Source organism: Lepisma saccharinum, unplaced genomic scaffold, assembly GCF_977018435.1.
Source record: "Lepisma saccharinum unplaced genomic scaffold, izLepSacc3.1 HAP1_SCAFFOLD_713, whole genome shotgun sequence".
In the NCBI taxonomy this organism is placed as follows: domain Eukaryota; kingdom Metazoa; phylum Arthropoda; class Insecta; order Zygentoma; family Lepismatidae; genus Lepisma; species Lepisma saccharinum.
The window spans coordinates 84,977-110,588 of NW_028143382.1; the positions used below are offsets into that span (position 1 = coordinate 84,977).

At 37.8% G+C, this 25,612-nt stretch overlaps 1 protein-coding gene across 2 annotated transcripts in view; it reads right to left on the reverse strand.

The window, feature by feature from the left end:
• The window catches only part of LOC145983271 (uncharacterized), a 68,291-nt gene extending 42,921 nt beyond the window's left edge, over positions 1-25,370 (reverse strand). For both annotated transcript variants that reach the window (XM_083116429.1, XM_083116428.1), the window contains exons 1-2: positions 25,359-25,370; positions 8,620-9,218 (exon numbers count right to left, since the gene is read on the reverse strand). In XM_083116429.1, the coding sequence (XP_082972555.1) occupies positions 8,620-9,218; positions 25,359-25,367 (608 nt within the window). In that variant the 5' untranslated portion in view covers positions 25,368-25,370. The remainder of the gene's footprint in view (positions 1-8,619; positions 9,219-25,358) is intronic.
• Positions 25,371-25,612: the final 242 nt, after the last annotated feature.

A 25,612-nucleotide genomic window follows, 5' to 3' on the forward strand; every position in this document is an offset into this window, starting at 1 on the left:
GACAAAGAAAGGAAATTGCAATAGGATGGGTATATATAATTCAAGTATGCATGTACACAAAACCAACTAATTTCCACTGCCTTTTCTTAAAATCAAATTAAATTGTCTCATCAAAATTATATGATTAAAATAAATAAATAAAATAATTGCCATAACTCTTTGAAAATAAATAAGGAAAATTTAAATAAAATATCCAACCGTAATTAAAATATTAATGTCCATGATTAATGTGTTGCCTTAACCTATTAATTATTACTGTGCTGCTCTGAATTAATCTGTTTCGCAAGCTGATGATGCTTATAAAAATAATATCCTACGGTTGCGGTTAATAACACATTCCAAATAACAAAAACTAATATAGACATAGGCAACGGGTTTAAAACTAATTCTTTAAATGAAATGCTCTTACTAATTGATTGATTAAGTTGTTTTAAAGCAAGTTCAAGCGAAGTCCATTGGGGAATAGTGAAATCAGATAAATTCTTTGGAATATTAAGTAATAACTCAATTTCCTGCATTTTGACTTGTTCGAAGGCTAAAATTCTTGTGTGTAAAATTTGTTGATCCACAATAATCTGTGAAAAATCCTGATAATTAAAAAATAAAGATTCCCCTTCGTTAAGCTGAATTGATCTGTGCGTGTTCAAATTATTATTCAAATTCTGAATAACAATAAATTGACCTGAGCCTGATATTAAAATACCATTACGTGTCCTAATGAACTGAAATGATTTATTGTCAGTAATAGATTTCACTTCAAAATTACAAGAAACTGACCTATTGTGTAAAAGTAAATCTTCCAAACACTGTACATCTCTATCGATGATAACTTCACTATGCGAGCAGAGATAAAAAAAGTTTTTAAGCTCGCATGCACTCTCAACAATTTGCACTAATCGTGGACTTCCCTTATGTTGCATACTGTAGGTTAACTCTGGGATTCGAATGCGAGACCATGAATTGTTATGCAAAATGCCTAAGTTAACTGCTCGAAAAATGGGAGCGATGTCATTCATCTGTACTAAAGGTGTCTCTAGAAGTAAATGAAATGATCTACTACTGGGTTCATAATTAATCAAATATATCAAGTAAGTGTCCTGGGTTCGGGAATGTCCTCTTCAGTGTTGCCATCCTCTATGTTGTCTCCACATTCTCTGCTGAGGGGATCGGCGATATTCTCCGTAGTTTTAACATGGATCGGTGTAAATGAAAAATCCTCCAAAAGGTTACTCCATCGAAGAAGCTTTGAGCTCAAATTACGAGATGTCCTAATGTACGTAATTGCTTTGTTGTCCGTATATAAATCAAAATGGCGCCCAACAAGATAAAATCTAAATGATTTGAAGGCATATAAAATTGCTGTTAATTCTTGCTCAATAACACTCAATCTTTTTTCAGTGTCGGTCAACGTTCTACTACAGTACGCACATGGCAAGTACTCTCCTTCTGCATTGGGCTGCATTAATACGCCACTGACCGCATGAGATGAAGCATCGGTGAAAACTTTGGTGTGCTTCGCTGGATCGTACGGTAACAAAACAGGTGCAGTAATTAGAGCTTCCTTTAATTTCTCAAATGCCGATTGTTGTTCAGGACCCCATGTAAATTTCTTGCCCTTACGAATTAAACCCTGTAATGGTGATGCAATATCAGAAAAATTCTTGACATATTTCCTCACGTAGCTGCAAAGACCTAAAAACATTTTAACCTTCTTCGTTGTGGTGGGAACCTTATAATTCTTAATGGATGACAGTATTCTATCACTTATACGATAGCCATATTTGCCCACATTGTGGCCCAAGGCAATTGTCTCATAGTATCCAAATGAACATTTAGGTACAGCCAATTTCAATCCGGCAGATCGTAAACATTGAAACATTTTCTCTAAATTGACCAACATATCCTTAAATGTATTGGCAAAAACAAACATGTCATCGATATAAAAGGCGAAATTATTGTCGTTCATCCCCGCTGTAGCGAGCTGAACACATCGGGTCATTGCCGCGGGAGAAGTCACATGTCCCATAGGTGTAAAGTTCATCGCAAATTGTCCCCTGGCTGGTATAGTAAAGGCAGTATACTTTTTCGATTGTTCTTCTAATGGTATTTGAAAAAATCCTTGTTTCAAGTCAGCACTACAGTAGTAGCTCTTACCGGCCATATTGTGCAATATCTCTGAGATGTTTCCTATAGAAACTGCGTCGAAAACAGACCTAGCATTTAGTAATCGAAAATCCTGTACCATGCGATAAGCTCCTGATTTCTTCTTGACAAGAAAAACTGGTGAATTGTACGGTGATGTTGTAGGACTAATGACCCCTGCTTCTAGCAAGTTGTCAATTTGCTGGTTAATTTCCTTACGCAGGTGAACTGGTATAGGGTAGGCTGGGACGTGAAATTCCGAATCGTCCTTTAACTTTATACGATGCGTATAATTAGTGGCACAACCAATGTCCTGCTCGGACCAAGAAAATACATCTACATATTTCTCTAATAATTGTCTAAGTTGCAACTTCTGATCGGGTTCTAATGCTGGATTTATGTCAAATTTAGTAATGTCGTGCACTGGTTTTGTCACGGTGCCAGTCTCCTTGGTCACCATAACGTTAGGTCCTTCGTTGTCTACAATATGACGCGAAGCTGGTACTGGATTTTGCCATGCCTCTGCGGTACCTAAGCGTGCCCCTTTCCTAATTTTAATTTTGTAAGAATTTGGATTAGTAATCCAAATTAAAAAAGACTCCGGATTTACAATGGCTCGAGGCACCATTAAGCCTGTGTCCATTTGAAACTGTAAATCTGGTTCCAAATAAGTTAAGTTTTGATTACTAGAATTTGTCAGTTTGACAGGAATACACAAATGAGATCTAGGTTTAACTCTAATTTGTCTAGAAGTTACAAATTCCGGCACATATAAATCCCTGATCAGACTAGCAACTTTTATGGAAACGTCAAAGGTCTTTCGGTGTTCCGTCCTTAACTGGTTTCGGGATTGATACGAATTTAAAGTGGGATCCGAATCACTTGTGCCTCCACCGGGTATCAAACCCGGGACCCCTTGATTACAAGGCAATGATGCAACCACAGCACCATGGGGGTCAAAATTGTAGTCAAGTTATATGCTTCAGTCTGGTTACAGGAGTTAGTACTAAAAAACAAGTTTCATATTTCATTTGCACATTAAATATGCAAAATCTCAGCTTTTTTGAGAATTGGATAAATAAATCAAAATGAAGTGCAAAAATTGTGAGTCCTATAGTTAAGGTGGTTTGAGTTATCTGATGAGATTTTGGTTATAACTATCACATGAAGAGAGAAGAAAACAGGTTAGTTTCATGAGGTAAAATTATAATCTAGACAGTACAGTGGGATCCATGAGTATTACTGTGCAAATTGTCCACAAGTATTTTCATTAATATTTCTCTTTCAGCCTGTGTGATTTTAAGCAATGGATTTTTATGTATGCTTGTGCAGAAGTTGTCAACAGCTTGTTTTGAGTTTCTTTTCATTCTTAGAGCTCCTATTGGGTCAAAATAGAGTGCATGAACATGGTGATGCACAATTTGCATGGTAATACTCATGGATCCCACTGTACATATCGGCATAATTTCCACAAAATGAAACTTGCTAGAACGCACAAGACTACACCAGCAACACCCTTTCTGCATTCAAAACTACGCACTTAGGCTGCTCATACACATATGGGTTAAAAAATATTTTCTGATCTTTTTGCATAGTTGCTCATTTTGTTCCACTTTGTCCAATAAACAAATGTGTGAATTTTTTTCCAGATTGGAAAACATTCAGAGGTTGCTCAAGGCACATATATTTTGACCGTGGTATTGTATAATTTTGTATAGCTTTCTTATACTATGAAAGTCTCTGTACTGAGAAGAAATTAATATTTGTGTGTGGAGTTGTACTATTGTAATGTTGACAGTGTTACTGAAATAATATTACTTTTCCAGGTTACTGAGCTGTTCTGAGCAATGGAGTCCAAACACCTCACCACTAGAAACAAGACCGCTGTATGGCTTATTGGACATCAAGAGCCTCATCTACCGGATTATGTGTTACCTACAACAGGAGATGTTCTTCGAACCTTCTTCCATTACAATATCTCACTGAAAGAGACCGTTTCTGTCAGTTTGAAGTGCACTTGTGAGGAGCTGGTGACCATATGGGGAAAAAGCCCGTATCCCTACTGCTTTTGATCCAAACATTATCTCGAAGATGAAGGGTGTTGTAGATGAATATAACTTGATCAAGAAACACATATCACGAGTGTCACAAGCACAGAGAGACGGGGAGGAAGTATTTTCAAAGAAAATGTCAAAAAATTTTGACTTTGCTCAAAAGAAGCAATGACTTTGATCAAGATTGAAGAAGACAGACAGTTCCTGAAAGATCAGCGTGGAGACAGAAAGATGTGAATGGCTGGTGTAGATGTGCATTTTGCAAAACAGGAAGAAATGGCAAAATTACGGAAAGAAGCAGAAGAAAAGCGAATGGAACATGAAAAACGAAGAAAAGAGGAAATGACGCCCATTGCAGCAGTTGGCATTTCCAGTAGCAGTGAGAAAGACAATGGCAGTGATGCAAATAGTAATGATGACGCTTATGAGATGTAGATACCACTGCATTATATACATATATATATACTTGACACATCTCGGGCTGAATCTGATGATCCTGGCCCAAGTACATTAAAGAAGTCCCGACTTTTACAAACCATGCTCAGTTCCCCAGAAGTTTCTTCAACATTAGATCGTATTAATTTGTCAGACACCAAATTTACAATTTTAACTGCAGCTATAGCAAAAGCAGATTGTCAGGATCTTGCAGACGCTCCACTCTCACGTTCAACTGTGCAACGTAGAAGGTCAGCTCATCGTGCCAAAACCACAGACAAAATAAAAGCAGATTTTACACAGCAGCGAAACCACCCCTTATTGTTCACTGGGATGGAAGGATTATGAAAAACAGCACAGCTGATGAAACTGCTACCAGAACAACTAGTTTAGAGAGACTGGCTGTCGTTGTCACTGGCCATAACTTGGAAAAAAATACTCGGAATTGCCAAAATACCATCTGGAACAGGAGAAGCACAAGCAAACTACTTATGAGCTGCTTCAATTGTGGGAAGTGTGTGATGACATTGTAGGGATGAGTTTTCGACACTACTGCATCAAATACAGGTCTAAGAAAAGGTGCTTGTTCACTCTCGAAAAAAACATTGATCATAACTTGCTATATTTTGCCTGTCGTCACCATATCCATGAAATTGTATTAGCTGTGGTTTTTTCGGTATTGTTTGGGCCAACTAGTGGTTCAAATATAGCAGTTTCAACGATTCAAACTAAAATGGCCAGAAATCAACCAAAATGATTTCAGTTCTCTTTCTGATCCACATCTTGATGATCCACATATGATGGATTTAAAAGGAAATGTCACAGAATATCTTACAAATTGTTTTTCATCTGAAAAGGGATATATGCCTCGAGATGATTAACTGCAAATTGCAGAGCTATGCCTTCTTATTCTTGGTACCCAGAGGCAAAGTTTACAGCTTCTGAGCTCCTGGAGCATATCATATGCCTAGATGGATGGTGAAAGTAATCTACTGTTTCAAGATTTACCTGTTCCATGAGCAACTGAATTTAACAGCCAACGAGAAAAAAAAATCTCAAGGAGTTTTGCTTGTTTGCCAGTATCATTTATGTAAAAACTTGGTTATGCTCTCCCATAGCAAGTGATGCTGCAGTAAATGATTTGCATCTTTACAAGGAACTGAAATACTATGAAGCAGTCAACAAATCTGGGGCTCTAAAATCGTCAAAGAAATTGAAATCACACATATGGTATTTAGGTTCAGAACTGGTACCACTGTGTTTATTTTCAGATAAGCTGTCTCCTGAGGAGAAAAAAATGGTTATTACAAGGATGAAAAGCAGTGGAGAAGATTGGAAAAGACGGGGAATTAAGCTCACAACTGCAGATGGACTAGAAAGCATGAACCTACATGATTTGATGGACTCTGCCTCTACTTCTGCCTTAACCTCTTTGAAAGTCAATATTGATGTCATTCTTAATATAGACCTACAATTGTGGAATGATATTGAAGAATAAAAGGAAGCAAAAAATATAGTAAATTCATTAAAGGTCATCAATGATGCAGCAGAACGGTCCATTGTCCTCATGAGTAGTTTTAATGAAACCATTACTAAAAAGGAATCTGAAATGCAGAGACTGATTCAAGTTGTAGAAGAAAACAGGAAGAAAATCCCTGCTGCTACAAAGAGATCCCTGAAATTGCAATAAGTTACTTATAAGACACATAATCACTAGTGTAACCGACATTTTACTTATCTTAAAAATTATGCCTTCCTTTACATTTCTTAATTTGTTCTTCAGGAAGTTTAAAGAAATGTTATTAATTTATTTCACGAACAACACATCTACACACTCTTACTTCAATATTTGACTAATTATTGTATTCCTTAGTGTCTAAAAGCAGTTGAGATATAGAAAAATTACATGTTCCGTAAATCAATTTAGTAGTATTATTTCGAGGTTGCTGAGCAACCTCTAAACACAAACCGATCTTCTTGAATTTTGGTAGGTATATCCTCTAATGCGAAAGCAACAAAATAAGCCATTATGTGAAATTCCACCTCACAAGTTTCTTTCTGAACACCCCTACTACGCACGTAATGCCACAATGTCGTATCTCATCTCAAGTGTGCACAGTTTTGCTTAAAACATTGATAACAACATTTATGTTGTTTGGCATGGTGATATGCATGCTCCGTCAAACTTAATTTTTTTAACTATTTTAAAGGTAACGGTTTCGACTGTTTTATGATTTTTTTTAAAAAATTCTCCTAGCAGAAAGACTAATTATTGTAGAATTTTGGAAATCATTGTCACATGAAATTTGAAACTTTCTTAAGAAGCACTGCTTGGATTCTAAAAAAAGTTATGTTGATTGATTGATTGAATTGTTGTTTTAAGTCCACTTGTTGTTTTAAGTCCACTTTATGCACAGTAAGGCTAATCGGGACTGAACCTACAATTTAAAGTGGGATCCAAAACACTATGTGCCTCCAACGGGCATTGAACCCAGGACACCTTGATCACAAGGTGACGACGTTACCACTACACCATCGGGGAGGCCCTTTATTTATGTTGAAAAATAAAACTTAAAAATTACCTTACGCAAGCATGCGTGCTTCCCATGGACAAGGTATTCTTCGTTGACAAGCGACAGTTAGTATGGTAGACTAGTGGGAATGAATGTAGAAGCAAATCAGAACCTTAGTACATAGAATGCTTTTGGGGACTTTATTTTAATGCTAAGAAAGCCAAACCTAACCTGCCTAACCTAACCACGAAAGCATATATTTAACAAAATCTTAGGTAATCACTAAAACTCCCCAGTATGTGTTAACAAACATAAATCAAAAATGAACCATGTAAATACTGCATTCGTAGCATGATGAAATTGCAATAAAACCTGGGCCCAAAATATTTACATGCTGTGTGGACCACAAGGGGATGGGGAAAGGAACGGGACATACAGGGGATGGACAAAAATATGGAAGCCCCTGCGAAGAAAAGCCGGAATGCTGTAGCTAATAATTTGCAGGACCGCCTTTATCTTCCAAAACGGCCTGCAGTCTCCAAGGAATGGACAAATACAAGTCCTGGATGGTGATAATGGGATCTTGCACCATTCTTCATGCAAAACATGTTCACAATCCTTCTCAGTGTCCATCTGTCTTTGTCACGCAATGTACATTTTCGTCCACCCAGGTGTTTATCTGATGATGTCTTTCCGGACACACTATTATGTCATCATGATCTTGGATAGAGTCCCTCTCGATATGCCAAATAACATGGCTACTTTGGTAACAGAGGCCCCTGCAAGGCGGACACCAAAAATTTGCCCTCTTTGAAACAGTCAGCTCCGACATGATTCAGTATCAACTACACTGCACGCTGTCTACATTGCAATTGTCGACTCCTACCAGGCCAAGAGTGTCCTATCTCACGGCACAAAACACAAAATGTCGCACCGTGTCCGATTTCAAGTGGAAAAATTGCATCGATATCACCTGTTCCGATGTCGTGGTGTTTCCATATTTTTGACCATCCCCTGTAACTCCCCTTTGGCCATGTATTCTAAAAATAAAATAATAATAAAGGTGGGAAAATATGACAAAATGAGGGCTGACTATCAAAAAAGTATATCCTTCCAAAAATCCTGGATACACCACTCTACACATGGCTTGATCCCATAAGAAAAAAGGCATCAAATGGCAGGAAATTTCAGAGGACTGTAAATTCCAAACTACAGTTGATATTCCAAAAGAAAAATAAATATATGGGTTCTTATATATGTTTAAGGATATCATGAAACAAATTTTATCCCAACCTGATATGGTGGGGTGGGACACTCCTGGACAATCTTGTATTGAATGACCAGTAACCCTGCAGCACTTCTGGCACAATACAGAAATTACATGAATCATAATCTACAAGCAATAAGGTCCAATTTTGAACCTTAGTACTGCCATGCTCATTTTCAATCAAAGTAATAAAATTTTCTTCACCTACCTTTGTGCAGGATCTGCCACTTCGCCTTCCACCTCATCAGGATTCTCTACAGAATATTTCATGTCTTTATCTTCACTTAAAATTAATTCACCATTGTCACTGTCCTCAGCTGGCATTTTTGTAACAAGTTGTCCATGATAACATGGATAAAATCCTTCACTTCTATGAACATTTTGCACACTTGGAACTTCCTGATTTCTGCCTTCAAATTGAATCCAACTATCACCACTCACATTTTCCACTTTACAAACTGAAGTTTCTTTCATGTACTCACTCGATAGTTTGCTGTCAACAGAAGCATCCTCTATGCACTCATTAGATGGTTTGATGTCAACAGAAGCATCCTGTATGCACTGATTAGATCGTTTGATGTCAAGAGAGATATCAACATCAGGAGGCTCCTTGAATGATACAGTTTCAGTCTTGACACATGACTCATCCGGAAGCCACACACTCTCCAGAGATGTTTGTTCACGAACTAATGGATCGGCACTTTCTGATTCAGACTTTATGAACACTTCCACAGGAGACAAACCCGTGTCGGACACTTGAACAGCCATATTTTCTTCACAATCATCAGACCAGGATGCAGAAGCCTTCTGAAAGACAATAACAAGCAGTGTGGATTAAAAATTATGATCTTTAATTTAAATGTCTTTTTTACTTTTTATAATATACATATATATCACTGCGGAGACAACAGTTTCAATTGGACTATGACGTGAAGGAGTACATGTCCAGTTGGTTCCAACAGCAGCCAAAGGAGTTCTACGAGCATGCCATTTTGTGACTTTTGTCACAATGGGATAAATGCCTAACAGTGGCCGACAATACTTCTGAGGGACATAATGTAATATTTCACAGTACTTACATTATGTCCCTCAGAAGTATTGTCTGCCACTGTTAGGCATTTATCCCATTGTGACAAAAGTCACAAAATGGCATGCTCGTAGAACTCCTTTGGCTGCTGTTGGAACCAACTGGACATGTACTCCTTGACGTCATAGTCCAATTGAAACTGTTGTCTCCGCAGTGCTTTTTTGAGCTCACCAAAGATGTGGAAGTCACACGGGGACAGATCTAGACTATAGAGGGGGGGGGGGGGGGCCAGGACTTCCCACTTGAATTTTTTCAGACATTCCTTTGTTGTGTTGGCTGTGTGTGGTTTAGCATTGTCATGCAATAGGCAGGGTTGGCATTTTGCCCAGGTTTCTTCGAAAAAACCCAACCCAGGTGGGTTTTTCATTATTATTTTTTCAGATAAAACCTGATAAAACCTGGGCAAAACTGGGTTTTACTGGGTTTTTAAGGCTATATTTAAAAATATATATCTTAAGAATGAAATACATTATTCCCCTAGTAGTAATGTATCATGACATTCAATTTGTATTGCTTTCTACCCTGTCCCAACTCTCTCTAGAGCAAGCGAACAAAAACAAGTCTCTGCGCAAGTAGTAACGCAAGATGGCTCCACCAATGAACACGGGAGAGAGAAATGGATTGCCTGGGGAGAAGTAAGCGACTGCAGTTACCAACCTTCACAGCAGCATGTACTGCTTTCCTCTGCCCACTCTATTTTCTTCCCTTTTCTGATGCTATGCACACCCTTGCTCCAGAGACAATTGTTACAAGGAATAGTTATTTACTATTTCTGTTCTAAAATATTTGTCCAAAACTTGATTCAACTCTTCCTGGATGGTGTAATAGTTAATGCTGCTTTGTGATCAGTTTTCAGGGATGCATTCCATGAGGAGGCACATACTTTCGTGTATCCAAGAAACAAATTAACGGGTGGGAGTACAAAATATGGCATTACCAGTGGGTTTTTTTCCTTCTGGTAGTCAACAATGGTATTCCATACTGCCATAACATTTTATTCTAACAAGAGAAATGCCTACAATGCCAGAGGTCCTGGGTTGGAATCCCAGCCTGGGCATGGGTATTATTTGTATGTCCCTTCATCAATTTCATCATATCATCACTCGTTTTCATCTTGTTATTAGCAAAATGTGGCAGAAAAGAGGAGTAAAATAAAGCAAATCAAACGATCAACCAGTGAAACAAACAAGAGAAACACATATGTATGTATGTGTGTGTGTGTGTGTGTGTACTTGGATGCATCATCGTTTATGAAAATAGCACAAATTTGAGTAGTTGTTGTGATGAACACATTAACAAACAACATGGTAACATAACATATCAACTTGAATAGTGCCGGAACATTTCTTCCCAGAAAAAAAGCAGTAAATAACTTTTTACAGACTTTAATTTTCTTAATTAGATTTGCTACCTTCTTCCTCCATAATGATACTCAAATTTAGATGTTAAATCACATATTTTTCAAGATTATGCACATTTTCAGTTAATACTATTAGTAAATATTTCATTCTGAACTTCGCCGGTCCCTGTGGTAGAGTAGTTAGCACATCATGCTATGATGCCAAGGGTCCTGGGTTCGAATCTCAGTCTGGGCATGGATGTTTGTGAATGTCCATTCATCAATTTCATCACATCATCACTCATCCCCATCTTCACAAATTATTCAAAAGTTGCACGAAAGCACAGTAAAATAAAGCAAATCAATCAATCAAATCCATTCGGAACTTCAGTTTATGAAACAAATTATTTTGCGAATGCAGTGTTGTACATATGTTGGAATGAATTATGCTACAAACACATTTTTTTCTAATTTATTTAATATGCATAGACCATTAAATAATCCAAAAATACTATGTACGTGGTAACCAAAAAAGTTCTTGCCGTTCAAGAGCAGTGATAAACAAAGAGCAATACAGTGGACAGTATGTACCTTTAGGTTTCGAAGTAATCTCCATCAGCATCCAACACCTTTTGCCAACGTTCCTGCAGCTGCACAATACCCTGGTGATAAAACTCGGCGGGCTTGGATGCAAAGAAGTCCGTGAGTGTGTTCCGCAGGTCTCCCTCATTTGCGAAGGATCTCCCACGGAGGTGGTTGTTGAGGGAATGAAACAGGTGGTAATCTGTTGGTGCAAGGTCCGGTGAATATGGTGGATGGCACAGTATCTCCCAGCCAAGTTGCTGAAGGGTCTCCCGGGTCCTCTTTGCCACATGTGGCTTGGCATTGTCGTACATGAACAGCACACCCTTGCGATTCACCAATGCCGGCTCCTTCTGCTGCAATGCCCGGTGCACCCTTTGCAACTGCTGAGAGTAGAGGTCAGTAGTGATGGTCCAGGTGGAAGGAGCTCGTAATGCACCACTTGGCGACAATTCCACCATACAGAGAGCATAACCTTTCGTGGGTGCAGAGGTAGTCTTGAGGTGTGAGGAACAGGGTCATGTGGTGACAACCAATGTCTGGTACGCTTGGGAGTGTCACTTTTCGTCACCAGTGAGCAAGCGATCAAATATGGGTGTGTTCAGGTGCCGAGTGAGCAAGGACAAACAGGCTGTCACTCGTTGTTCCTTGTTGGCTGCCGACAATGTGTGGGGTACCCACTTGCTTAACTTGTATGACTTCCCTATCCCATGCAGGTACAGTCTGACTGCTTCAGCGGAAACATGGAACCTTTCTGCAAGTTCATCAACGTTAGACCACTGTCCTCCTCGATGGCTGCTTTCAGGGCCTCGTCATCCAACACATGTGGTCGTCCGCTGCGAGGTTCATTCGAAAGGCTCACATCTCCAGAACGGAATTTCTGGAACCAATGCCTGGCAGTGCGTTCGTTCACGGCATTCTCCCCAAATGCCTGGCAATGAGGCGACTTTATGCGGCAGCTGACAGGCCCTCTTTAAAGTCATACAACAAACACACGCGAACAAGCTGCTTCGATACCTCCATTTCTCTTCGACACTGGAGGAGCTATGACTGATGTGTGTGTGCAACGTGCCTGTATTACTGACAGTCGATGGTTAGACTAACTCCCGATCGCTTGGCAGGCACGTAATCATTTCGTTTCCTCTCTGTGAGCGCATGATTAATGGGACGTCAAAAACGGCAACAACTTTTTTGGTTACCTTGTAACACAATGATTTAAATCTGCTTCAATACAGTTTGTTCACAGTTTATCACAGTTGTGTTTTATTTTTTTGGACTTTTAAAGCATAAATACCTCCCCCATGTTTTAACCATGCCAAATTATCAGTTTGTCATTTTTAATTGTCTGGCCGACTTCATCCAAATGGAATGAATACCTTATACATCTTCCAAAATATCTGGCTAGCATTAATGCTGAATCAGAAACGGAACGAGTAATTACTCCTGCTTGATCGAGAAGACTTGCAAATGCAATCGTACCAAAACGCGAACACCTTCCGTAAGCTGGCTTTATTCCAACTACTCCACAATAAGCTTTCAAATGCTATGAGAATGGCAATTCTCATGGTCAAAACATTGGTGACTTCCAATTTGGTGCACAACGATCCCAAAACATGCACTATATTTCAAAACATTTATTGTCAAATTATAGCTTAAGAAAAGCCCTACAATTCTTAAGACTCTTAACCCATTAGTGCCCAGAATATTTTTTTTCAGATATCTGTTTTATACTTGAATATAAGGCTATTGAGGGTCAGATATTATGCTTAACTTCAGTTTTGATATGATATCTTTACTTGTTAATGAGTGGAGGGGGGCCCACAAATGTGGGCACTGGGCACTAATGGGTGGGGTGTTTACTTGCCCACAAATGTGGGCACTGGGCACTAATGGATCTCCTGATATTTATTATAATAGAGCAATTATAATAAGTCACACTTCTACAAGAGCTTTAAAGTAATTTATAATGCAAAGGTTCTAAATTTATGAAAGTACAGTTGGTCTGTTCAACATTTTATGCACTGAAGTATACTAGAATTTACATAATATCTCCTCGTATATATAATGGTAGATTTTTTTTCTTAGTAAATTACTCCCAAAATATTTCGTCTTCATGAGCTTCAAATAAATTTATAATGCAAATTTCTGGATTTCGAAAAGTATCTCTTCGATCTTTCGAAAGTTTATTTGTGACTGTGAAACCGTTCAAAACATTTGATATGACATCCCACGTTGCACTTTCTGCACTTTTTTCAAGTATTCTTCTTGCACTCTCCACATCGTATTTGTGTTTTGTTGGTTTCTAAGATGTGAAGAGCACCATCTAGTCGAATATTATCGTCAACTCGTATCTTCCCAATTGTGGATACTCGTGACTGCCATGGACGCTCTTGTGTGCACCTAGCCAAATAATTCTGAACTACAAAGCGGGTGAATGCGAGAAGATGTAGACCCTGCTGGTGTCCAATGGGTGTTAATCTGTACAGCTGCCAAGCATTATTCATTGTAACATTTAAAAAATGAGCAATGAGCTGCCAGTACAATTTTCGGTTTCGAATTGTGATGCGGTAAGTAGATATGTTCTGATCCATTTGGTCTATTCCACCCATGTAAGTGTTGTACCTCGCAATGCAAGCTGGCTGATCTATAAAAATGTGCTTCTTTTCTGCTCGACACCATCTTTTACTTTTCCCCAATGGATGCACACCACAGCTCGTCGATGCTACAGTTACAACGTTGTTGTCATTGTATTGCACCAAAGTTATTGCAGATTTTGTGCCCGTGACCTGGTTATACGAACCACGGATTTCCTTCTTGAACACTTTGGAATTAATGAGAGGCGCCTTTTCAACTCGATTTACTCGATTGTACCAACTGCATCATGCCCTTTTTCAAGTAAGGAGTCAAACAATCTGAGGGACGTAAAGAAATTGTCCATGTACAGGCAATATGTAGTATCAGGTGGCATTTTGTTGAACAGTTTCGTAACAACAGAACCACCTACTCCAAGCTCAGGAATAGTATTACCTGTTGAGGCCCCCTGGTATGGTTCAACCTCGAAGCTGATTACTAGATAAATGTGTGATATCAAAATCTTCTTCAGAAGCGCTATCCTCATCGCTGGCCAATGCATTTTCAGGTGGTTGAATATACACATCCACATGAAGTACGTCATCCTCTTCAAGAAGAGCTGCGATATCTTCAACATTTAGCCTGGAAAGAAAAATAAATGCTTGTATTTATCTGATACCATTAGATATAAACAAAATTTCATTTAACTTGAAAAGAACGAACGGCAAGGAGGCATTAAATGACACTATTTCCAAGCCTACCTTTTATGCCCTTCCATTTAGAAAAAATCCGATGGCTATATAACAAAACATATACAAAGGAAATCCGTTTCCGCAATGAAGAAAACTCATAAACTTCAATCGTTTTGGTATATAATTTATAAATGCGATGTAGTAAATATTCTATGTTCCTTTTGCAACCAATGTGTTTTGTGTAAACTACAATTCATGTAAAATATAGGTCTACGGCTCAATGTTAAAAAAAAGTAGCTACGAAAACTGCTGTAGAAGTTCACCCACCCTCTTGTGCCCAGTGCCAACAAAAGTGGGCAGTAAAAATTAAACCATTACTGTTACTATGCTATGAAGTTCAAAGAACCTTTTACTTTATAATAATAAACATACGTCATAGTAGTTTAAAATGACCCTAACAAATAATAGGTAGACCTGTTTAAAAACAATGAGAAAATAACTTACCTTCTGGAACTCGCCATGCTCGTAGGCTTATCAACTACAACGTACTTCAACAATAGCTCGCGCCAAAACGAATGCAACGTTCAATTTGATAACGCTACTGCAGATCACTGTTGCCAACTCGTAAGTGATAATACCAACAATTTCACGATCAATTTTTATTTACATGGTTTGTGGGCATGATCAATAACTGCCAACAGGCGCCAACAAATGTGGGCACTGGGCACTAATGGGTTAATATCCAAAAATGTAGTTTAGGGAGAGATTTGAAAGTGTCATCAGAATTTGGAATCTACCTCAGCATAAGAAAAATCCATTTTTTATCTACACTCTTGAAATGCTTTGAACAAATGCAAATGCAAAACAGAGCCATTCCCTAGGTATATCTAGTTGGACTAATTTCAACTAAAACCCTCTAAATTTGCTGCAGTTATTGTGGTCTCAAAATTGGTGACTTACCCCCAACCTTCCTAAAACACACACACTACACTACACAGTTTTTATTAAAAACTTAAAACTCAAGTGATGCTGTAACATTACTGAGACTTGCGTTTCTTAATGTACGAAAATATAACCTAGTCAAATATGAGCATAATTAAAAGTTCCCACAAGACATGTTAAACCAGTCTGTTGTCTACTATCTTTAAACATGGTGACCAATTTTTCTCAGATACAATGTGAGACCAATCCTTTAAGTTATGTTACTATAAAAAGTGCAACTCAAAAGCTTTGCATTTATGCCGGTTATCAAAAATAGAATGTGTTTGATCTTACCTATTACCACAATTAGTTTCCTAAGCTAAGATATATTATTTTAAAAGTTTTACTGCAAAATTGCAAACCAATGAAAACTCTAAAATTACTCAGTTAATTACTTAAAGGGTCATTCCATGTCAAATCAACCAATTTTAAAATATTTGGTTCCATGATCATTTTAGAAAAATTTCATTTTTTAGTACATAGGTTTGTACATATTTCTAGATATCAAAACCAACATATTTCTAGATATCAAAACCAATGTTCAAAAAACTATTCACATCCTACAAGGAGTGCAAAGGAAACTGGAAAGTTGCTTTTCACTAAGTATTAAAACTGAAGAAAAGGAAAGCAAGTGTGACAATCCTTTGCGTGGCCAGTACAATCATATAATTGAAATTATAAGAAGAAAAATGTAAATGTGCATAAAACTAATGTTGAAAAGGTCAGAATCATCAGTTTGATTGCTACCAATTGGTCAAGAAAAAATTAGTGATGAACTGAAGGTTTCTGATAATTTACTTAGGAACTTAATGAAAGAACAAAGAATCCTGCCTGATTTATAACAAAGAGAATGTATAGGAAACTGGAGCTGATAACACCAACTGGTAATGGGTACCTAATAAATCTAACCTTTTGTAATGAAATTTCACAGATTTTCAATTGTAATTTCAATTTATTGTAAATCAAGTATTAAAACCTTACGTTACTATATTTTCTGAGCCTTTATTTAACCCAAATTTAAAATAGAAAAAGACTCATTATTCTAAGTATGGAATATATTTAACCTTACTTTGCAACGTCAGAAATTAGGTGACATACGTTACCTCATATTGTCCAAAAAGAGTTGAATCTAAAAGTTGAGATTTTTACTGTGAGTTAGGTTCATGAAGGGCTTCCTATGTGCCAAATTTCATAATTTTTAAAGGGGACCCATCTGAGATATTTAACCCCAAAAACTGTCAAAATTCAATGAACGGCCATGTTTGAGCCCATGCTGTAAAAAAGGGGTGCATTTCTAAGCACTGATATTTTATTTACAGACACCCTGCAGGTAGGTCTACACATGAAAAAAAAAATTAAGCCTTAGACTAAACCCATTCATTAAAAAAATCGGGTTTAAAGATACAATTTTTTAACTATTGTTACCCCATTTTCCACCATAATTTTCGTACTTACGATGCAATTTCAAGCAAAACATACCTGCATATCATAGGAAGTATACTTCATTAGCTACAAAATAAATTTTGTTTCAGGTCTCTAGCTTTATGGTTTTTGAGATATTAAGGTTTCTGTATACTGCTACATGAGCAAAAAAGCCATGCGCCATGTTGGAAAAATGTCTGCTCCAGGAGAACTAAAGACAATATTCTTTTTTAACATTGGTTTTGATATCTAGAAACATGTACAAACCTATGTACTAAAAATGATTTTTTTCTAAAATGGTCATGCAACCACCATTGGATGGTTTGGCACTCTAAAAATGTATTCTAGACCATTTTGAAGAAAAAAACAAAACATTGTAGAGGATTGCATAGCAACATGCAGAAAATAAGTTTTTCATCCACCATCTTGAAACTAATTGTTCAATTTGGTTCACAAGTTTTCTAGCTGCAGAAATAATTTTACCTAAATTATTCTAAATAATAGTTTTTCTTGTATGTACGCATTGCTTGCATTGTAGAATTATTATTTTCCTATAGTTTGCGGTTATTACAAGCATAAGAAAACAGTTTTTCGTTGTGACGTTTCAATAATCTCCAATTATTAATGAGATAGGTGCGGATATCATACTCTACATCAGATATGTAGATGATGTGCTAATTATTGCTAAAAATGAGAACACCATCATGGACGTATGTTAAATGAATTTTATTTATTTTACAGGCTTACGGGATGCTCTAGGCAAAAGCGCAGGCACAGCGTTTTGTTCAGAAAAGGTTTCCACATGGCATCCAGCAGGAAGGAATGTTCTTAATGGCAAAAATAAACACTACTGTGGACACTGTTACTCATTTTAATCACATTCTAAGAACAGTTGAGGCATACTCATCTTGTGCATGTTGCTTCATATCACTATCTGTTAAAATTATAATACATTTTCGAAGTAGTTCAGTTTGGATCCTTCAAGCACACGCGTTGTCTGCAAGCAGCAGACGATTCTCACCGAACAAACCAGCCTCCTGGCCCGTGCATTTGGTGAATCTCGTTCTTGCACGAAACGTACAGAATGCGACTTTTGGGACAGCATAATGAATCTCACGAAATGCACGGAAGCACTTATGGGACAGCCAGTTAGCATAACTCGTTTAACGTGATAAACTCATGCAACTTTCGGAACGGGACCTATACTCTTGAAAAAAGAAGAGATGAAGCATTTTCAAGCAGATCAAAGTTTCAAGCAATGAGGGAGCATTTTTCTTATGTGATCAAATGTATCAGTGACCTAGTAAACGGAATGAAGACTGTATGATAGAACAGGGGTTCCCAAACTGTTTCGTTTCATGACACCCTTAGTGTTTCAAGATACTTCTGCAGCGCCCAAGTCAGAATGTAAGCCTATCTAGCACTTGCAAGGATTAGTTAGTGTAGTTTGGTTGCTTGCCTTAAGGTGAAAAAATAAACCCATATTTCAAATTCAGAAACATTTTACATGTAAAAAGTACTAAATAAGCACATATTTGGAAGTGTCATTTCAGTGAAAGTATTGGAACATTTCGCGACACCCCTGTAAGCCACTTTGATAGAATATTTTGGAAAGGATTTTTTTGTACATATATGTGTAGTCAATTTGCAACCATGTGAGTTTACATGGTTAATACGGGTTCCATTTTTGCATCAGAAGTATGAAATGTACACTATACAATTACAAGTAAAACTGCAATAAATGTAGACAAAAATGATATTTTTGGGAGTCATACTAGCTACACCCCTGTTGTGGACGTAATACAGAATTGTGAAATAGTAAGATGGAATGTAGTCTCTCTTCCCCCTGCTGAACTTTCGTCAATTATTTGCAGATTATCATGTGAGGCTCATAGGAAGTTTTGTGCTCAAGGTGTGATCAGGTGTTTAAAGAATTTAGGGGCATTATTCTACTGCTAGGAGACCTAAAGGTGACCCACCTAATCTAACATCAAAGGACTTCAGAATATTTTATTACTACCAAGAGCCCTAAACCTAACCAGACTAACAATAACAAAAACATTTAGGAGTGAAATAATACTCCTTCACATCCCACGCATGTGAAATAAGATGGTAGCAGCAGTCTGTATCTAAGACAACAGTTAATGAATGACTGCTTGCAAACAATCAGATAGAAGTGGATGGGAGGGAAAAATTGTTCTCCAGAAAAAGTGTCGTAAGTAGTCACGAGCGAAACCTCTGAAGTATGTGTTAACAAACATAATTAGAAATCAAACCATGTAAAATACCACAGTGGTGTAGTCAGTAAGGACCAAACCCTGTGACAGAGTGATTAGAACATCGTGCTACAATGTCAGCGGTCCCGGCTTTGAATCCAGGTCTGGGCATGAATGTTTGTGAGTGTTCATTCATCAATTTCATCATATCATCACTCATCCCAATCTTCGGAAATTAGCCAAAAGTGGCACAAAAAGCAAAGCAAAATAAAGCAAATCACTCACACTCTAGTTGGTAGGGCATTTGACTGTCACGTGGGAGACTCGGGTTGTTTCCAGGGTGGGTGATCTAAGGTCGGAATTTTTCTGACTTTGTCCCTGCAAAAAGTGGTTCTGGGGTTTGCCCAGATGGAGCATAGTGCTGGTCACATCACCTCCAAAAGAGCAGAGACTGAAAATGTGTGGGGCCCCACTCCCACTTCACCTAAATGAGTCCTCATGGCATGGTTTACCTTAGTACGTAAAAAATGCAGTGGCCATGGAAGAATTGGAGTTAAACAATAGGCACTTGGACAGGCAGATGCTGATAATGATGAAGATCTTGCTGCCACTAAAATTCAGTTGCTGGTGCTGAAAATAATTCTACCTTTTTTTTTGGTCAGGTTACACATATTGGTATAATTCTGTTAGAATTTCGCCAATTTTTTGGTTATATCACTCTTGATTTTCTGCCTCTCTTTACTAATCATGATGATGAGGATGAGTGATGACCAGATGTACAAAATTTTGTTGATGGGATTAAAAGCCAACCAATTGATATGCTTGGCCACAGAGCCAGCAAAATTGACCTTCGATACAAATTGGAAACATGCTTGTCATGAGGATGCTGATATATTCAGGAATATCATTCAGCATATTGTTGCCATATACCATGTAGGCCCCTACATGGCCTAGTCTGTAGTTCATATGTGATCCATGTGCATTTGACACAATGCACAATTGCAAACACATTCTTGAAAAATTTACATATTTTTGCATTTCTTAGTATTTACACATGGTTCTACACATTTTGTATGTGCATGCAACTGGTTCAGACACATAAAAATTGTGGAAGTATTTCATGATAGAAGTACGTGGGCCACATATCATGACTAAATACATCAGATATTCGAGTTTTTGCATTGTGAACAAATTTTATGTTATGTAAAACATGAACATATATTAATTGCAAAAAAAAAAAAAAAATCAACATAAATTTAGTTCGGTGCATTTGGTCACCAGCCCTACATGGGTAACGGTTTCGAAAGTTGATTGATTTTTTCTACGTTTTTACACATTGTACAAAGTGTATGTATAATATGGGATGTAGTTTCATTATTTATGAAATGGGAACTTATTATGTGCAGACAAAAATGTTATGCTTTCTTCTTTTTTCCAAATATAAAATATATAATGATTAAATAACAAATATTTGCTCACGCTCTATCTCTCTCACTCTATTTTTACTAGCGTTTTATTTACATATAGTAGCTCTTGGCTTCCAATGAAAACAATTGAGTAAGCATGTATTTATTTGGGCAACAGAACGAGTGTTTTTATTGTTGTTGTTGATTAGGTTTATTTTACTTTGCTTTTCTGCCACACTTGGTTATCGCGAAGATGAGGATGAGAGTGATAGATGATGGAATTGATGAAGGCCGGGATTCGAACACGTGACGAGCGTGCATTCTTGTTCCTGTGTGTTGTACTCTGCAGTGAATAATGAAATGAAAAATTTATTCCAAAACTCAAAAAGCCAAATGAATATCATTGAAGAAACTACAAAAATGTGTGTATTGTTACATGTTTATCCCCTTAAATATATTGAATTTTTGGTAACAGTTAAATATAGTGAAAACACATTTCTTCAAATTTACAGGAGAAAAGACGGGAAAGTACTTACGGAATTGAGTTCGTGTGGACTTTTGGAAGCTGGGAATAGTGTTTTTTTTCCATTCGTGCAACTTATTCAGCCGGTAAATAATGTAATTTTCGACATTCATGTATCTCCGTTGCATGATAGCTCGTGCCACCATTACCGTCGACTACATGAATCAAATGTTCCATGCGTTCGATTATGTAGCCCCTGTCAGTGTAGCAACCACGCGGTAGTTTTTCAAGATGAAGCGTGAGCGTTTTTTTTTTCCAATTTAATTTTCTATGTTTGCCTAAGCTAACTGAACCTAACCTAACTTTCCATGAAAGGTTTGTGGATCAATTTTAGCCTAAAAACCATAATTTTTCGGTTATTAAGTGTTAGTGTAGCAACCACGCAGTAGTTTTACAAGATGACTTGTGAGCATTTTTTTTAAATTTAATTTTCTGTTTGCCTAACCTAACCTAACCCTCCGTGAATGGTTTGTGGATCAATTTTCGCTTAAAGACCTTTTGTGAATAGTTTGTGTGGCATTTATCAGTTTGTAAGTTTGGAAACACTGCATATCAGCTGACAATAGACAACGTGAGTCAAGATTTGCCCGCCAAATTAGCAATGACCAAAGAAACATAATCCCAAGTTGAAAAATGTTCCACTATGCATATAAGGTAAGTAAAAATGTAAATAATTTGGAAATAAACGAGTTAAATGTGTTTTCACTATATCTAACTAGAACCACACAATTTTTACATGGTTCTATTCGATTGTGATTTACGTCTGTTAACATGAGTGACGTGAGGTGACCACTTGGCATAGCAATCCGAGGGGTGCCGAAGGGTAGTTGATGGGGTTCATAACCCCCCCCCCCCCCCCCACACACACACACACACACTTTAGCACCCAGTATTTCTAAAAAAATTACACGTAACTCCCACCCCCTTGTGAAAATAAAAAACGATTTCATTTGATTACTAAGCCAGACATCCCGGCTTGCCATGGGTGTTCTTTATGTGTGTGTCCCTTCATCAATTTATCATCTTCGCGATTAGCCAAAACCAACAGGAAATCGAAGTAAAAAAAAAAATCTATCAATGATTTGATTTGATATTTGTTACTTAGAGTAGATTTTTTGTCACATTTCGTTAACCGTGAAGATGATACCATATAATTAAGGAAGGGGCAAACACAAAGAACACCCATCCCAAGTTGGGGATTCGACCCCCACTTTGATAACCACTCCCCCACGGTTGGTTGATTTGGTGTTTCAAGCCCACTTTATGCACAGAAAGGCTAATCGGGACTGGCCCTACAGTCTAAAGTGGGAACTGAACCACTATGTGCCTCCACTGGGTACCGCCGGCCCTTGTAGAAGAGTGGTGTTAGCACATCGCGATTCGACATCAGGAGCCCTGGATTCAAATCCCGGCATGGGCATGGATGTTTGTGAGTTTCCATCATCAATTACATCATGTCATCACTCCTCCCCATCTTTGCAAATTAGTCAAAAGTGGCACAAGAAGCAAAGTAAAATAAAGCAAATAAAAAAAAATCCACTGGTTACCGATCCAGGACCACTTGCATTCCACCATGGAGGTTGGCCGTCAACAAATACTAGAGGAAAGGGCTACTAACCATTCGGATACGTGGGTGTCGGTAAAGCAAACTGCATTTTCCCCCAGTGATAATTTTCAATTGGTGTTTGAAACACCATCTTTGTGTATGATTAACTTTTTTCTTTTTTCAAAAATTTTGCATTGCTTGATTGGTAAATGTCTGTTATATCGGAGACACATTAAAATTTGATTTGTGTTTCGGATGGTTCGTACTTACCAACTGTGTATTGCGGAACATAGTTGAAGGTGCCATTATGATTTTTACACGAAAATAACTTCAATTTTTCACATTACGAGCAATTCTTTTGGTTCCTTTCTTCCATTGCGGAACATACAATATGGCGCACACAGCTGTGGATCATCACACCCCATGCTTGTGTTTTGTCAATTTGGAGTGGGTATGCAGTGTTTCCACCTTCTTAACCGAAAAATACCTACTTTCGTGTTCATTATGTCATCACAAACCATTGACGGATAGCCCCAAAAATCATTCACGATAGCCCCAAAATCCATTCATGCTAGCCCACGAATCATTGCCAGATAGTCCCAAAAAAAAATTCACAATAGCTCCACAAACCATTCATGATAGCCCCACGAACCACTGACAGACAGCCCCAAAAACCATTCACCATAGCCCCATGGACCATTTCTGTAAAGGTTGGGTTAGGTTAGGTAAGCATAGTTAAAAAAATCTCATAAAAAAAGACAAGTTTGGAAACACTGGCGAGACCACGTGACTTTCGACGCTCGCGCCATCTCCACGAACATAATGGAAACGATGACATAATGTTGTCGCTTTCCACAAAATGTAAGTTTATTATATCAAAAGACCTTATTTATTGTTGTGCAGCATTCTACAGTGAGAAAATACCTCCGTGGGCTTTCAAAATGCTATAGAAACTCATTTCCGTAAGTAGTTGCTTTTGTAAAAATGAAGAAATGTGTCTCCGACATAACAGACATTTACCGCATGATTTCCCTTATTTCTCCATCTCACAATCTCATTACTGAAGGATCCGAGTTCAAGCCCTGGCCTGTGCATGAGCGTTTCTTTGTATCCACCCTTCACCCATTTAATTTAATCAACATTCATTGTCATGACAGAAGTTAGGTAAAGTGATGGCAGAGCAATGCTAACAATAAGAAAAAGTACTAATCTGACATTCCCTGGACAGATTTCTTCATTTTTACAGAAGAAACTACTTGCGGTAATAAGTTCCTCTAGCACTATCTAACATCTGGAAGGTGTTTTGTGTGATGTGGGAATGTTTCATAGCGGAAATTCAATCATTGACGCATAGCCCCACGAACCATTTCCGGTAAGATTAGGTAAGGTAGGGTCACGTATAGATTGCAATAGTTAAAAGTTGGTTTCGAAAAAAATATGCGTAGCCCCACACAAAATTCTCACATAGCCCCATGAACCATTGACACATAGTCCCACAAACCACTTGCGGAAACGTACATTCTTCAGTTACAAAAACACTTTTTTGGTAAATGTTTACTATCCTTCGGACACCTATAACTTCGGAGTTTCGTAAAATTTTGACATTTGTACTTACCTATCTGCTTCGCAGATCATTTTTTAACATGTATTCACGTTTTTAGATCATTTTTTTTAAAGTGTTTTTGTAACTGAAGAACATACGTTTCCGCAAATGGTTTGTGGGGCTATGTGTCAATGGTTCGTGGGGCTATGCGAGAATGGTGTGTAGGACTACACAAATTTTTTTCGAAACCAATTTTTAACTATTGTAACCTATTGTGACCCTACCTAACCTAACCTTACCGGAAATGATTCGTGGGCTATGTATGAATGGTTTGTGGGGCTATGCGTCAATGGTTGAATTTCCGCTATGAAACATTCCCACATCACACAAAACAACTTCCAGATGTTAGACAATACTACAGGAAATTATTACGGTAAGTAGTTTCTTCTGTAGAAATGAAGAAATCTGTCAGAAGGATAGTAAACTAGTACCAGTTCATTAGCTACTTATTGTGATTAAATTTATACAGCGAGAAAGAGTGATGGTAGGTGGCAAAAATTCGGTACTAGCAGTGGCGTGCCCAAGGGGGGTTGGTGGGGGTTATAACCCCCCCCCCCTTTGGCCCAGTATTCCCAAAAAAAAGAACGTCAAAGTTAGGAAAACATGACAAAATGAGGGCTAACTACCAAGAAAAAGTATACATAACCCATCCCTTTTGAAAATCCTGGGCACGCCGTTGGGTACTAGTTAGATATAGTGAAAACACATTTAACTATATCTAACTGTTACCATACCAAAATTGCATTCGTAGCATGATGAAATCGCAATAAAACAAAGGAGCTTGGGCCCCTTTGGTTTTAGGCTCCGCTCTCTTCCAGCTTGAATTCAATGCTAATTTCACCCCTGTAAAGAACACACATAGATGAAAAATTCTGTATAAACCCCCGGCACTGATACGCAGTGGAATTACATTACACCCAAAGTATATACCACTGAAGGTACTAATTTTCTTCCAGGAGAACAAAATAACCAGCCTTACCAACTCCATGTGTTCAAGGTAAACATAAACAAAACAAGAGAGATGAAAAAACAAAACAGTAACCAAAGCGCCAAATAGACTGCAGAGTTGCCAGATCAAAATTAGAAAAGTCCTCCTATCAGGATATGACGTCCGGTCGACAGTAGAAATATAGAATCATAGAATTCGCGATTAAAATTAACCGATATGCCATCTGGTGGGACTTTCAGGAACTAGTCTAAGTAGGATACGTTGTGTTGAAGTCGCATGGGGAA